The sequence below is a fragment of the Macrosteles quadrilineatus genome, unplaced genomic scaffold (assembly GCF_028750875.1).
Source record: "Macrosteles quadrilineatus isolate MER2022 unplaced genomic scaffold, UCM_ALF_1.0 Scaffold_2__2_contigs__length_208266976, whole genome shotgun sequence".
NCBI lineage: Eukaryota > Metazoa > Arthropoda > Insecta > Hemiptera > Cicadellidae > Macrosteles > Macrosteles quadrilineatus.
In genome coordinates this window covers 29280777-29298390 of record NW_026542595.1, presented here as the reverse complement: position 1 = coordinate 29298390, position 17614 = coordinate 29280777, and the positions used below count along the sequence as shown (strand labels likewise).

General features: G+C 34.7%; 1 protein-coding gene across 2 annotated transcripts in view; it reads right to left on the bottom strand.

Moving 5' to 3' along the window:
* Positions 1-17614, bottom strand: part of LOC128985770 (STAM-binding protein-like) — a 53290-nt gene that overhangs the window by 19403 nt on the left and 16273 nt on the right. For both annotated transcript variants that reach the window (XM_054405628.1, XM_054405627.1), the window contains exons 4-5: positions 6077-6270; positions 3883-4060 (exon numbers count right to left, since the gene is read on the bottom strand). In XM_054405628.1, the coding sequence (XP_054261603.1) occupies positions 3883-4060; positions 6077-6270 (372 nt within the window). The remainder of the gene's footprint in view (positions 1-3882; positions 4061-6076; positions 6271-17614) is intronic.

Sequence of the window (17614 nt, the reverse complement as noted above, 5' to 3'; positions counted from 1 at the left end):
TGCCGAATTCAGTCTACTAATCAAATTTTCAATGCTTTTGTTCCAATTTAAATTTGAGTCTACGTACAATCCGAGAAATTTTGCATCATCTTGAACACATAAATTTTGGTCACTAAACTCTCTTGCCTGAGCAGTACAAAACTTTACCAATTGGGTTTTATCTTGATTCATTTTTAAACCGTTAATATTGAACCACCGTTCCAATTCCCATAGGGCTTGTTTAACTTTGAGAGATAGTTCTGAATCATTTTTAGATTTGACAACTGCAGTTGTATCGTCGGCATATAAAACAAGGTTGTTGGAAACATTTTTAGGCAAGTCATTTATATATAAAATAAAGAGTAAAGGTCCGAGAATTGACCCTTGGGGAACACCAACTGTAATTTTTTCCCATTCTGATATTGATTTTTCATTATTTTTAAAAATTACTGTTCTTTGAAATCGATTTGTCAAGTATGAAGTCAACCATAAAACAGATTCTTTTGAAAAGTTATAAATTTTTAGCTTTTTTAAAAGTATATCATGGTTGACACAGTCAAATGCCTTGGATAGGTCACAAAACACTCCCATTGTGCTCTGTGACCCATCCAAAGCCCATGAAACCTCACTAATAAAATCTGATAAAGCTTTCATTGTGTTTAAGCGCTTTCTAAAACCAAATTGTTCATTAGCCAAAATATTGTTATTCTCGAGAAAGTTTGAGATTTGTTTGGATGCTAATTTTTCAAACACTTTTGAAAATGATGGTAAAAGGGAAACTGGTCGATAATTGTCCGGATTTTGTCTCTCGCCCTTCTTGAAGAGAGGTTTGAGCTCTGCATATTTTAAATGGTCTGGAAAAGTTTTTTTTTGAAAAGACTGATTAATAATTATAGATAAAGGTTCAGCTATGAAATTAGAGACAGTTTTCATCAGATCGATAGGAATACCGTCCCAGCCCGCAGATTTTTTACTTTTGAGAGATTTTATATTATTAATAACTTCTTCTGTACTTACTAAACTAAATTCAAATTGGTTAGGTTGATTTCCTGCCAATGAATGCCTTGTCATTTTTAGTGCATCCTCTTCATGCGGTATTATGCCAATTTCTTTTGTGATATTTTTAAATTTTTTATTAAAGAATTCAGAAATTTCCTTGCCATTTTTTAGATGATTGTCATTAACCTTAATATCAGGAAAGTTTAAGTCACTTTTTTTACAACCAAGTTCAGATTTAATGATAAGCCAAGCAGCCTTACTCTTGTTACATGATTCTTTTATAAATTTAGCATTATACAATTTTTTAGCTTCATTGCATACCTTGTTGAAAGTTAACTTATACCTTTTAACATAATTAATGAAATTATTATCATTTGATTTCTTTACTAGTCTGCTTAGTTCCCTTTTTCTAATACTAGATATTTTAATACCGGTTGTTATCCAAGACTTTTTTTTATTATGCGGTTTGGTATGATAAAACTTCATAGGAAATGCCTCTTCAAATAAATTTTGAAAAGTGCCAAAGAAATTTAAACAGTTATTTTCAAAAGAATTATTTACAGATACATTCCAGAAAGTTTCTTTCACATTATATATAAATTTTGCTGTATTTTCTTCTGAGAAAATTCTTTTTTTACATTTGTTACCATTTATTATATTTTTATCAGTTTTACTAAATATATTTAAAAATAATGCTCTGTGATCAGAGATCCCTAATTCTAAATTCATTGTTGTTGATACAGACAGATGATGATTAATTTTTGGTGATAAAATATTATCAATACAGGATTTTGTGGACTTGGTAATTCTTGTTGGAGAGGAAAAATTTATTTTAAAACCATATTGCTCCAAAATAGAAATGAACTCTAACTTTTTCTGTGGGTGGCTAGAAGTATCCAGTACATCAACATTAAAGTCAGCCGCAATATATACATTTTTATTACATGTAGCTTTAACCAGAAGTTTTAATAACCCTACCAACTTTCTAAGAAAATGTTTAAAGTTATCAACATTAGGTGTTCTGTAAATAGCAACAACAATAATATTTAGAGTAACAATTTCAATACAAGAAATTTCAAAAACATAATCTTCGTTTAAGGCACATAAATCATTTCTTACTTTATATACTAAATTTTCTCTTAATAGTATGCAAGAACCACCACGAATTCCTTCCTTCCTGCAATAAAAGTGTCCTAAAGTATAGTTAGGAATACTATTCAAGATTAAAATATTATCATTTTTTAGCCAGTGCTCGTTCAAGCAAACCACTGAAATGTTAGAATCAGATAGTATTATTTCTAAATCATTCTTTTTGTTTACTATGCCACCTTCAATATTCAAATGCATTAACCAATTAAATTTATTATCAGTTTTGGCTGCACTACAAACTGGCCATGAAAAATTAGTATTGTGTACTGAGTCATTTGAAAAGAAAGAAATATGATGGTTCTTACAGATAACACAGAAAGACGTCTTTTTTAAATCTAAGTTGGACTCACAATTTGGTTTGCCATCAAGTTTTTTTGTTGTACACTGGATGGAGAGGATAGCTGCTGTGACCTCATAGAGGTGTCTGGTGTAGTTGACTGTGGTTGACCAACAGGGCTGGATGATCTTGTTGAGAAAGGCTGTTGATGGAGGTGACTTGAAGTGTCAGCTTCCGGTGTTGGCTGCTGACTTGTAGAAGAACCACCTGACAATGACTGCTCTGTTTTAGGAGTAGTAGTCCACTTCTCAACTGATTTTTCCAGTGCTCTAAAGAAGTCCCTATGCGAGAGTCCATTCCTCAGGATTCTGGTAGACCTTTGAAAATATGAAACAACGATGATAGTGGCCTGAGTCGCACGTTGAAATTCGACAAGGTTTTGTATGAAATGGTCTGGTTGGATTAGGTCTCTTACGCAACCCATCGGAGAACACACAAGAGTCTTAAGTCCACTTGATTTGAATTGTTCCGTCAGCTGTATAAATGCATTGTCATACTCCAGCCTCGATGGTTTTCCCCAATACACTTCCTTTGTCACCAGACTGAAGATTGTTGCTCCATTATCACATTGTTTAGTCAATCTGTCAGAAATGTAGTCATTTGACTGAGGTCTTCCAAATTTATTTCTGAAGGTAACAGCAACTCCAGCAGACATATGTTTGGGATCTGCAAAATCCCCAGAAATGGTGTGGGCAAAACCCACTGACCGGTCATCTCTCATTTTGTCTATCATGATTCTCATGTTTGTTTCAACAATATTAATTTTCTTGTTGTCAAAATTCAGAGTAGACTTCTCTTCTGCTGCTTCGTTGGCTCTAACTATTTTTTTAAACTTTTCAGCCAGCTTGATTTTACCCCTGTTATATTAATAACATTGAGCGCAACTGTCAACAAAATTAATTTTCTCTTATTTTAGGGTTAATTTTTTTTTAAATTTGTGCTCTATGTTTGGTTAAAATACCAGAGAATGAGCTATTGTTCGTAATCAGAGTTTTATTTGGTTAAACTAGTTTTGAAATAATAGAAACAAGTAACACATCTTAATCACAAACACACCCCTACAGGAAACAGATGGAACTGATATTAAAAATGTCTTCAGCTGATCCTTTAGGATAACTAATCTATAACAATGTGTAATTTATAGTTAAACGTACTTCTTAGAGATTTATAATCCTTATGGATCAGCTAAATTTTAATGTTGGTTCAGTACAGTTTAAGTGGAGGGTGTTTTGTTACTCTTTGTAGATATCTTTTTATTTGAAAATTTGTTTAAAACTTTGTTTATAAATAGGATGAGAAGTCTACTTGTAATATTCTAAGTGAAAGGTTTCGTGGAAGAATACTACGCTTTTTTGGTAAAGTTAATTCTTAATCAACTTGCATCTGTAATGTGCAAATGAGAAATAGCTTATAAGTACCAGACGGCCCGCCAGAATGCCACAGGTTTCAATGTTGTTCTCCGTTTTTTTCTGAGCGAGCATGATGAACTTTGCATGTAGAATGTGAGGAACAACGACTGTGCGGAGCCCAAGTTTGTTACTGAGTGTCGAACTGAGGAGGGAGTGAGGTTTAGTGGACCTGTCTACTCCTGGAACACTGCAATAACACAAACATTTTAAAGAGCTTAAAAAACAAGTAATTTAGTAAATTGACATATTTTTGTAGGGTTATTGGTTATGAAGAAAATTTAAAAAAAAGGCAATTTAAATCCCCATGTTATTCTTATGAAGAATAAGTAAACTGTTGTAGTTTACTTGTTTATGGATATATTTGTATGGAAATTGTCAAATTTTCTTTATTTTATACTGAGATATTAATATTGTACTAAAAAACACATGTCATTACACTCTCTGTGTAGCAGCAAACCTAGGTACCTGCTACACCTAATGTTATTTAAATAAACTTAAGAAAAAATAAAATCAGGCAATGGAAATTTACTTAGTCTGCAGGTTTGCTGCGGCGGGGGTATTATGATAAGGCTGATGTTATGTCTAGTTTATTTCCATGTTAAAATTCAAGACTAATTCCAGACTATCAAGACTAATTCTCAGATTTTTCAAGACAAGATTTTTTTTCAACAATTCGTCATGTGTCTATACCAAAATGTATCGATTCTCGGTTCTTGATACAAGTTATTAGAGTTTTATCAACTAAATAATTTGGTTGTACTACACCTAACCCTGTCTTTATGTAAAAAAAAATGCAGCAATGAAAAATTCTAACCGTCCAATTTGGGTTTAAACCCTTCTCGACACAGTAAATAACTGCCATATCAAAGGTAAATGAAGATCTAACGACGAAAATACAATTTTATTAGGTATGTCAGCCAGATATTTTCAATCAAGCCAAACTAGAGGTAATAGTGTGATCATCTGCGGTTGTGGAGACATCATGGTAGACTTCTGAGATTACTACGAAATCCAGAATATCTTCCCCAGTCACGGAAACATCATCACTATCTGTCGCGGACGCGGAAAAATCCTGAGCATCAACAGAATCGGTATCATCGTCTCCAATGGTCATAGAAACATTATTAACAACTCCCGCGAGCAAGGTAAATTCACGAATATCTCCCACGGTCATGTAGACATTATCATCAACTCCAACGATGACGGCAAAATTATGATTATCTACCACAGCCGTGTAGTCATCATCATCAATTCCCGGGGTCACGGAAACGTCATCGTTGTCTGGCGCAATCGTGGTAAAATCATGAAAATTCTCGACTTTGATATCAAAATAAAGACTAAATCCCGACTTATCAAGACCTATTTTGAAATTCAATAATAATTCCAGACTTTCCCGTTTTTCCCGACTATAGACACAGTGTATTAGTTAGAAACATGTCAATATTGGTATCATTAAAATTATATTTCAAAAAAGGTTATTTAAGAAAATATTTACCAAATCTAATTATAGTCTTTTATTTCTGTCCTCGTTTTAATAAAAGACCATGCAAATCTGAATAAAATCAAACGTTTTCATTCCTTTAAAAATTAATAAATTTAAGGTTAGCTGAGCACCAAAAGAAAGTAATCGTCATTCATAAATTTAATGTCAGATTTTATCAGAGACGTATTAAAGGCTTTGTCACTCAGTTGAATTTGTATTGCTATGAATGCATCACGGACGTGGACCAGGGTATAGTGGTGGGGGCGCCATCGGTCTGCCGGCTCAAAATCTCAACGCTCAGCCCACGATCCAGCTGTAATATATAGAGTTCTATGAGTGCAACACACTGTAACTCCGAAATGAGTAGCTTTAAAGAAAGATTTCCAGAATAACGTTTTTAAAATTGCATTTGCATTCTAAAACAATAATAAAATACAGGGTGTTCCATAAAAAATATGAAAGATATGTGCCATTTTGGAAAATGTGAATCATATTTTAAAAATTTGAAACCATCCCATAGAATATCTTAGAAAATAAAGGGGAGAGCCCCATAAGAAGTTAACTGTACTTTTCACAATAACAAAGTTAGCTATTGGTTCGCTTTAGGTCAGACACCCTGTCGGTAGTTCAAATGATTTTCTGGTTGAAACTTGTATACCTAAAAGATGGAAGTAAAGGTCTAAGACAAAGAGGTAAACTGGCTCCAGGACTAGGACTTACCTTGGTCTCAATGTATCTGGAGGATGAGGGTGAAGGTCCAAGTTGTAGTGAAGTTGATCTGGCAAAGGTGGTACAGGCTCCAGGACCAAAGATGGTTGGGGAGGCGGCAATATGTCTGCTCCACCTTTTCCAGACGATCGCTTTCTTCTGTCACTATCTGTCACTTGTTTCCGCCTCTCTTCTTCCCGCCTTGTCTGAAAAATTATAAAGATTTGTACTGTGTGAGTTAAGTTAGAAAAATATAATAAAGTAAGATTTAAACTGCTTAATTATGACATTTGCTGAACATCGACTCTCGTAACGCAGAACATCACCACACATTATTTGCATTCTTCAGACCAAAATTTGAAAGCCAATCGCCTGGCAATCGGGTTTGTTTGACGCTCTTCCGCACCGGGGATACGCCCGCCATTGATAGGCCGCAGCGAATGTGTTAAAGAAAACCATTTTGAGGGCTAGCCTATTATAGTAAACAATGTACAAAATTTATGTTTTGTGCATTATTCAGCTTAAAGAATGGTATGGTGTGGTGCGGCGAAAAATATAGTTCATCTCACAGGCAAAAAGTTTCTTCTGAAGATGACACAAAAAAGTGTCAAAATCTATTTTGTAATTTATTGTGACATAAAAGTTTTGTATGGCACAAACAAGTTGTGTTTTAGGCGCTTATTGAATACATGATTGTCTTAAAAGACCATTGTATGAGAAATTAATATAGTTTGGTGATGCTCAATGTTTAAGGGGGGGGGGGCGCTTACGTAATACTGCTCCAGGGCGCTCCAAACCTGGCCATGCCACTGGGTTTACTAAACTACATTTACAAGTACTAGTGTGTTGTTTTCAAAGGTATTTAGTCATATTTGTTAACATCTAAAGGTCCCTGGTCCCACAACACAAGGTGCCTGGTCCCAAGATGTCTTAATGAAATTAATTGAGTCCACCGTAAAATTAACTTTACTTAACAATTTCAGTTTAATCATTAGCAGGTCTCCTAATTAAGAGTAGTTTTTGGTAAATTTCCTCTATAAGCTATTACTGTCTCTTACAATAAGACCTAGACCTAGGACCAATTTACTTTTTTGTTTTGATGTCCCCAGAGGCCTAAAAACCACCATCTGTTCAAATTCATTTCTATACATTTTCAATACCATATAACAGTTGATAAGCCTCAAACTTAAGTCTCAATCATTTTTTGACTTGGAGTGAAAACATAGAACATAGGCCTAGAGATTAAATTGACTGTATACGTTATCACACCTAGTGAATGAATTTAAAGTAACTTCTATAATGCCTTACTTACTCTAGTGGTCTTTACACCAGCAGAATAAGGCTGATGGCCAAATGCTGTATTGACTCTATAATACATCAATTGTGGATTTCCAGCCATTTTGTATTAATATGTTACAAATTAATCAATATTTAAGTAATTAAATTTAAACTGATATGACAAACATAAGGTCACCAGTATAACTAAAACTTGCACCACCCACCACCTATTGTGTCAAATTACTAATTGCTTAACAGCTCTCAGAGATAACAGGCAGGTGGGAGATTGTTGGTTATCTTATCAGCAAATGTTTCACTCATGCAACCTAGACCTCTTCTCAAACCAAAATACAGGGATCAGAGAATGCTGATTAGTGTATGGCTCTTTTGAAGTGATGAATTAAAAGATAGACATGAATATATATATATATATATACAGGGTGAGTTTTAATTGTCCCCCCCCCCAACTTTTTTCTACATTTTTTCAAATATCAATCCCAGACCACTTCCAAACATTGTTGGGTAGCAAGTACTTCATTTTGACTAGGTGGTCATTTCCGGCCGCTATCTTGGATCCGCCATCTTGGATGCAAAATATTTTTTTCAAATGTAAAGGTGGGGTTGTGACCCATTATTTCAAACTAGATTTTTACCCTGATTACAATGCCGCAAACAGTTTTTAAAAATCTTGATTCATACCAAAGTTATGAGGACTTTTTAAAACTTTATTTTTAGCCCATTTTAACATTGTGCATTTACAAACTAAGACCATAATCTCAAAATAGTGCTAGATAAAGATAAGTATACACTACCAGTCATTGCCAACCTATTTCCACTTGGTTATGAATGATGTATTTTTTTCGGCCGCCATCTTGGATCCGCCATTTTGAAATGGGATAAATTATTTGAAATATGAAGTGTGTGTTGTGACCCATCATTTCGAACTACTTTTTTAAGCTGACTTCAATTCCATGATCCATTTTTCATTTTTATATTTTGATTTTGAAATATTAATATTTTTAACAAAAATATTGCAATGTTTCATAAATAAAACTTAATAACGAAAAATGGATAGCGGCATTGAGTTTAGCTTAAAAAAGTAGTTCGAAATGATGGGTCACAACACACACTTCATATTTCAAATAATTTATCCCATTTCAAAATGGCGGATCCAAGATGGCGGCCGAAAAAAATACATCATTCATAACCAAGTGGAAATAGGTTGGCAATGACTGGTAGTGTATACTTATCTTTATCTAGCACTATTTTGAGATTATGGTCTTAGTTTGTAAATGCACAATGTTAAAATGGGCTAAAAATAACGTTTTAAAAAGTCCTCATAACTTTGGTATGAATCAAGATTTTTAAAAACTGTTTGCGGCATTGTAATCAGGGTAAAAATCTAGTTTGAAATAATGGGTCACAACCCCACCTTTACATTTGAAAAAAATATTTTGCATCCAAGATGGCGGATCCAAGATGGCGGCCGGAAATGACCACCTAGTCAAAATGAAGTATTTACTACCCAACAATGTTTGGAAGTGGTCTGGGATTGATATTTGAAAAAATGTAGAAAAAAGTTTGGGGGGGGGACATTTAAAACTCACCCTGTATATATTTTTTTTTATTTTGCTACCAACGGTCCAAACAAACCAATTTACAATTTTCATACTAAACAACTCATTTTCCAGATGAATATACTAAGGGTCAAGCCAAACATGCAATGGGACTGCCTAAAATCAATAGCAATAACTTAACATCAAACTAAGAACCTGAACAAAAATTTAGACCAACAATAGATACATCTTTATAAATAGTTAACAATGAATGTAATTGTATAGTCTAGGCTATAGTAAATAAATAGCAATAATAATAAATAGCAATAATAATAAATAACAATAATAATAAATGACAATAGTAATAAATAACTAAAATAGAAAATTTAACTTGTAGCTTGGAAACCACAAATCAATGTGCCTTCCAGTACAACCATTTTTTTTTTTTTTAAGATTCACCAATCATGCAGAAGAGGTCTATGTCATCAGGTATACTATTGGCCAAGAGTTGGATGCGAGGAAAAGTGCTGTGGAACATGTATTGAGTCGAGTACTGACGTCTAGTGAACAGATGGGTTTGGCGCAGGTGACGAGATGTGCGAAAGTCCAAATTGCAGAGAAGATCAGGGGCATCAATGTCTGAGTTAATCAGCTTCCTCAGGTACAGTAGGTCATTGATTTCACGTCGTGTATGTAGTGGCATCAAGTTCAAATGAAGTTGAAGATCATGGATTGGAACAGTGCAGTAGTCGAAGCCCAGCAGCACACCAACTAAACAAATGAAGCAGCTCTAAACGTTCTCAGGACTCTCGATTTGTAGCAGGTAAGGGTTCCAAACAGGTGACAAAAACTAAAGTAAAGGCCTGACTAGATAGATGATTAGGATCCTTAAAGCATTGATAGAGAACGTGTTGTGGCTGTTCATTATAATGAAATATAGGGCAGAATTAGCTCTCTTGCAGATCTAATTAATATGTTCTTGAGGGTTTAAATTCAGAGAAAGCATGACGCCAAGGTCCTTGATCATGAGAGAACAAGAGAGGGGTTGACCATCTAATAAGTATGGGAAGATTATGGGTGTACAAGACCCGGAAAAGGGCATCACAGAGCATATCGAAATATTCAAGGTCATGTCATTATCGTTGCACCACTTCATCAATAAGTCAATACTGTTCTGTAGGGTTTGGCAATCATTCTGGGTTTTCATTGTTTTGAAGAATTTTGCATCATCAGCAAAGAGCAGAGCTTTTGACCCCTGAGTATGTTGTACCAGGTCAATAATAAATATTGAAAATAGAACTGGTCCCAAAAGTGATTCCTGAGGCACTCCGGAGACAGCGGAGAAAGGTTGAGACAGACAGCCAACAACCCGTACCTGAAGAAAACTTCTCAACCACATCAAGAGGCATCCGCTAAGTCCGATAGCTTCAAGTTTAGCCACCAGATGTTTGACTTACACGATCAAAAGCCTTTGAGAAGTCAGGTTGTATGGCGTCCACCTCATAAGAATCTGTGAAGGCAGTGAGAAAGTGATCCTGGAAGGCAAGTAGGTTGGAAGTAGTCGAACGTCCCTTAATAAATAAATGTTGTTCAGTACACATTATACTCTTCAGATGGAATGTCAATCTCTTCAGAACCAGGGTCTTGATCTTGGCAATTGTTGACTGTATAACTACCGGGCGATAATTCTTTACACCAGCGGGGAACCAGTCTTGAAGATAGGCATTATATAACCCAACTTGAGATTGGAGGGGTAGATGCAGGTAGCCAAGAGCAGGTTGAAGAATACAGTAAGGTGATGAGCTAAAACGCTACTGCAGAATATCAGAACCAATAGAGAAATGTCACCAGGGCCAGCTCCCTTACTCAATATCAAGTGAGTTTAACTCATCTTCAACCTCTACACAGACTTGAGGACTCGTACATAGCAAGAGGAGATTAAGGTACATGCCTTGAGGTCATATTATGGTGGAGATGAAGTCGGAGACTTGTATACGGAGGAAAAGAACTTGGAAAACAGGTTAGAGATGTTTTTTTTTTAAATTTAACTGTACAATGGCCAGTTAAATGTTTATGATTCCGATCTTAAATATAAATGCCATCAGTATAAAAGAAAATAACAAAATATAAAAAATATTGAAAATTCAGTTTAATTGGTACTAAATAATTAAACCTCTACAAAATTAAGCTAAAAAATACACGCAAGTTCTCAAACACGGAAAACAAATTTAATCGTAATGTCGTAATAAACCAAAACCATTAATTAATACAGTCATCAACCATCGTAACTTTCGTAACTAATTCATAGATTTAAAATTAAATGTTCGTCGTTGAACCGTCCAACTTACGTGTACAAATATGACAGGCTAAGTTTCATATCAATTTATAGAATGGCTGTAGGCCTACATCTAGGCCTAATAGTTTATGACGCAATCTATCAGACTAGATCTGTCAAAGATGCAGGATTCAAGTATCAAGTATCAAGCTTAAACCATTGTAGGCCTACTAGTAAATAGTTGCCTAATTCTAAAATGTGTTGAATTTTTTAGTAATAACGTTACATGTTTTAAAACAGTTTTTAGATTGTACACCTAAGCACCACTAGTAAATAATAGGAGAAGATATAATATTCACATAATAAAACGTGACAGGGTTATTTTAATTCACGATTCTTAATCAACGAATTGACGGATTTTCCTGATTTGAGTGTTGGGATTCCATTATATTGCTTTCACAATCGAAATAAACTATACCAAGCTATTGCTTGGTTCCCCGTTCCCCGGTACTGAGCTACACAATAGACAATAGCTTTGTTTTTGGATAAGACCAAGTAATTTTAGCTATGGCCACCATTCATAAGAATTGTAATAAACAAGAACGCCTGGGTCTATTTAGAACCATAAAAACTCCAGACTTTTAAAAAGTAGGCCTACTGAAAGACGTAAAATTAATATTAATTAAACCAAATTAAGAGGATGACCCGGGTTCTACACTAATAGCCTACCATAAAAGAAATTTACAAGTTTTATTTATGAATAGACTAATTTTTAATGCAATCCATGAATACATTAGGCCTACCACTTTATAATGTATTGATCAATATTTATTTAAATTCAAATACATTACCACTACAATGTATTTCTGTAATGACGTTTAACGTGTAAATTTTATCATGATTTATGATTCAAGGTTACAAGCCCAGTATATAAAATACGAACTCAATAATTTTATTTGCAGAAGTTCACAAAATGGCATTTATTTGAATAAAAGAAACAAATGGCGGACTACGAAAATAGATATTTCATAACATGTAAAAGATCCAATTTTTGCAATAAGCTACTATTTAAGTAAGAAAACCACATATGAAACATACTCTCTTATTACTACATTTCTCATCCTTATGGATCAGCTGAAGACAGTTTTATTGTTAGTTCTGTCCGGTGCACTGTCTTTAGAGGTCGTGTTTGGTTTACAATTGTTTCTTGTTTTCAGTCATTTAAAACCTCGTTTAACCAAATAAAACGTTCTAATCACAACTAATAATACGTCCCCTATTTATATAACCAAACAGTAAAGAACGAATCATGTAGTTAATAATAGAAACACAATTTTGTCGACACTAACGATCAGTGTCACTGGACATGAACTAGACACGAAAAACGAGCTTCAAAGTTTAGAATGGGATGTAAAGTTTACTTGTGTTGGTTAGTCTATGGTAAGACTATAATGCAATTTCCACACTAATAAACATAAGAATAATGTTAAACATACTTCTAAATATATTTATTTTATCGACTACGTTGCTCTTACTCCTAATTAATCGTAGGATACGACATTATGGTACCGATACGATATAGGTACTACACTTTCGGCAACACTGGCCAAAAATATTCGTGCTTGGCTCCCATTGGGCGAGGCTTCTGATAGGGAGTTAGCGAGTTCCGCCGAGGGACCGAGTTAGCGACTTCCGTACGAGGACGGAATTCGCTAACCCGGCTCTAGAGCAGGTTAGCGGGTTCCGGAGTTAGCCAATTCCGAAACCTAAGTTAGCGAGTTCCTCTCATTGACCAAATTTGAAGATAGGGCGTTTAACATGGGGTTAGCGAGTTCCGCGGACCCGCTGTCCTGAACTGAAATACTTATGCCGATCAAAAATCAACAAGGTAGAGTGAATGACAGCTTGAAACACATCTCAATATTTTCCAAAATTATCTAATAGAAGACCATTCATGGTTACTCAAGGTCAATGCAATTGACATATTTCACTTTTAGTTCAACGGCTAATGATAAATAAAAGGGCGGACCTACTTGAAAGTGGTAGGAGTTTTAAATAGATATACTCATCTTGTTAACAAAGTTGATTTCAAATTGAAGAAAAACACTTGTGATAAAATTATCTAAGTTTAAGAGATTTGATTTGACTTTGAGAATGACATTACATAATCTTATTTCATGGTTTAAATGTTGACAATTTCTGTATGGCTTTAAGTGGAGAAGTATTTTATGGTGAAGTTTTTTAGTTAGATAGTTGTAAATCTATAGCTGTGCTACTGTGCTGCAAACTTCCTAGTCACGGTTAAAGTATAAGGCATATGAAGGACAAAAGTGCTCAAGCTATGGCAACCCTGTGTAACAAAACAATAGCATCACTCAATCGTTACCTTATTTTTAATTACTTGTCTGACACAAATCATTGCACTGTATTTCGTATCTGTGAATTAATTATTGTCAGAACCAGAAATGCTATATTCATGATTTATAACATAGATAAATATAGAATGACCCCAATAACCTAATGACAAATAACATATGTTTAATGTTCATTTGTTTATGTTGTGTTTGTAAATATTTACTTTTGGGTTTTAATAAAGAAGAGTTGATACAAAACTATGACTTTTAGTTTAATAATTATGGCGCAGTCGATTTTGAAGAATAGAAAGTAAAGTTGAAATAGAAGAATAGAAAGTGAAGTTAAAACATGGAGTTCAATAAACCAGATCCACTCAACCTATCAGATGGATACATTTCAGACAAATTTAAACAGTTTAACCCTTTCAGTGCTAGGCCAATAATTCATATTTTGTAAGACTTTTTTGTTTGCCTTTTAATTCCATTACCTGTTGTTGAATTTTAACTGTCATGTTGTCACTATTTTATTAATTAGGCTAATTTTGAATAATAACACAATAGCCTAAGTAAATAAGAAAGATAAATCCCGGTATTTGTAGTAAACATTTAATAAAACTTTTCCTATTAATTTTTATGTTCTGATAGCATTATTTGAAACCAAAATCTCATAAAATCAAAAGACATATAGTTTACAATGTAATATTGAATTTAACCTTTATTTAGTTGGATGAGGTTATCGTAATATGGCCATTTTAGGGAAACTAATGTTTTGCAGCAAAGTCTTAGGAACACATTTATGATCACTGTTGTGTTTAAACTAAAAAATTTCATCTAAATAGTCCGTGACTAACTAGTGCTGCTACCTAGTAATGCATTGAACAACGCTATCTGTTCGCAATCGGTGGCGTCAGCTTAAATACCGGTTTTTGACTCCTCAGTCTTCAAGCACAGATAGCCGAGAAGGCTAGGGCGTGTGTCACTTGGCCAGTGGCATTCGTCTGCTCGGGTTTGAATCCCGTCCTGTGTGACAAATAATTGGTGACCTGTGTGTTGTAGCGATATACTACAACCACTGGGGCATAGTGAGGTGTTCATAATCCTTGGTTTAGACATACACCTCGAAATCATCGGATTGGGCGAATCTTTTAGCTAAGTGGTTGTTAGTGTATCCTATGAACATGCAGGTCACCAATGGCCGTTTTGCTATTTTTTTAAAATAACCTCCCTCTCTATATCCCTTAGAGATTTTTTAAAACAACGATATATCGTTTCATAGCAGTGAAAGGGTTAAGGAAGAAATCAACATTTACTTTATTGCTACAAAAACAACAAAAGAAAGTAAGGAAATTCAATTAGCCAGACTGAAAAATCGACTGGGGACAGATGGTTTGAAATTGTACAACTCAATAAAAGATAAGTCTGTGGTTGAAACTGTTGAAAACGTGATGAAGACATTGGAAAAACACTGTGTACCAAAACAAAATATGACCATGAGCATTCATCTTTTATTTTCAAGGAAACAACTACATCATGAAAATGTTGACTCGTTTTACGCAGACCTCAGAAATCTAATAAGATGTTGCAAGTTTGAAGAACAGGAAGAAATATTGAGACTTTGAGAGCACTTATAATTCTAGGAGTGAATAATAAAGAGTTGCAGGAAAAACTATTGAGAGAAGATACAAGTTTTGATAAAGTAATCAACTTCTGTAAAGCATCTGAACTTGCAGAAAAAAATGTGCGACTCGTCAATAATAAAGGTAAAACAGATCAAAACAACTTTGAAGTTGACACGGTCGTGAATTCTAAATTAACAGATGGACAGGGCATGAGTGCAATACGACGTTTTAATCAGCAGCAGTAGGGGTATAGCACATCACAAGGAAGTTACAACAGACAGGTAGGCAAAACTAATAATTGTTATAGATGTGGTGGTATCCATCATGGAATGTGTCCTGAAGAATAAGTATATGACTCTTCTGGTAGAAGGCAAAGAAATAAAATTCAAACTTGACAGTGGGGCAGATGTCAATGTATTGCCATTTCGCTATTTAAGAAATCTAAACTTACCTAGTAAATTGAAGCCTTTAACACCACATTGCAGTCATTTGGGGGGTTTTCTATTAAGCATTGTTCAAATTGAAACCGATCAAAAGATTGATATAGTTAGTTTTTTAATTGTAAAAAATGAAAACACAGTACTTATTTTAGAACTTGAAACTTGTATTAAACTTAACTTACTAAAACGAATTGACAGTGAATTAAATAAATGAGAATAGGCTTAAAGATAAGCACAAAAAAATTAATTGAAAATTTAGAAAAATTAACACGGGCCTTATGGGTTGGTGACAAAATAAACAAAAAATAAAAACAAACGGAAAAAGTGCCAATTACATGTTTTATTTACAGCGTGGGTTGAAAACAGAGAAGTCGGTACATTAGGTGTTTTTGGTCAAGTTTTCGACCACTGGATGGCCTCTAGTAAAAATAAATATCAAAATGTAATACCGAAAATCTGTTTGTACACATTCAGATTGTAACCTAACAAAAACAACAGACGAAGTCAGAATTGATCTTCCGGTCGCGCATAGCAATACAAATTCACTTCAGCGTGGCACTTTGGGGTCAGTGACCCAGGCGACGCCATGTGAGTACGAAGTTTAAGATTCCAAAATTGAACAACAGGATGGTGATGATAATGTATCCCTGTGCTCACAAACTAAAATTTACGATTCTAGTGACAGCAACCAAGGATCTTTACCTAAACTTAAAAAAAAGACCTATGGTAAGCATGAGGATGAACCTTAACTCTACTGTTTTGGTTAGCGATCGTTCCGATCGTGCTACAACTGCAATAGCCTCTAGTGTTTTGCATGAAGTTGGACCGGCAATAGGCAATCTCACTCAAATTATTATGGTTTAGGTCAATTAAATGTTAGGCAAACGCAGAATTCTGCTTGATTTTGCGTCTGTGTTTATTGTATCGAAAAACGAATGTTGAAAATGCCTGCCTTTTGTTATTTTTAATAGTCACACTACAGATGATATGAATGTTTATTTATAATCAGCTGTCTGTTTTGTTGTCCATTTTTTTTCCATGACTTGCACACATTGATAAGAAATACATTTTCTTGTTTTATAGTTTAAATTTGTTTTTTATTGTTGTTATAACGTAGATTTTACCTAAACACCTCCACTTGGGAGAATAATTCAAGAGGTTATGGGCCCAGCATCGTTTTATGTACATAACAGTGTTGGGAAATCTAGTCTACTATGTACACGGTAAGAACAATTTATTCCGGCGCGATTTTCTGTCTCACGAGTATTTCTTTGGAATATCAAAGATTTTCTTGAGCTCCTGTTTGTGTCAAAGGTGTTGCACATTTTTCCGAAGCGTTTTGAATTGTTCAAGTCTAGCTACTTACTTATGAAGGCAAACGAGAACAAGAAACTTGAAGATGTTTCATCTGCATTGATCCTTCATGAACGTAATGTTGCTCCTACGTCAAAAGCTGGTGACATTGACATTCTTAGTGACACAAACAACGGTGGTCAGAGGAATATGAAACCAAAAGGTGACACTTCGTGCAAATACTGTTTGGGGAAAGGTAATAAGGTTTAAGGAAAGGTAGGAAAGGTTTGGATTCGCCAGTGTTCTAAATGGAAAGCTGACGGCAAGCTTGAGTATCCAGCTCGTGCTAACGGCATTTGCACTAGCTCAAAAACGAGTGACACTGATCAGAAGAGAGCGAAGGGCTCACAAGTTGACGTTACTGACAACCGAAGTGCAGTGACATGAATATCGTGACCACAAACGACCAGTGGTGGATCGACAATGGTGCTACGCGGCACATTATGTCAAATCTGAGTTGGTTCACTGATTACAAACCTTTCCCAGCAAACTCGAACGCAACAGTAAAATCGGCAGGAAAGGAAATTATAAAAGCAGTGGCCTGGAAGTTATATGAGGTCGCCTGCGTCATGCGACCTCATATCATCCACACTCACAAAAAATTACAGCATTCAACTCAATGGTACATAGACTTTTAACGGTCCCTCTAAGTCCTACAAATTACAACAAAAAATA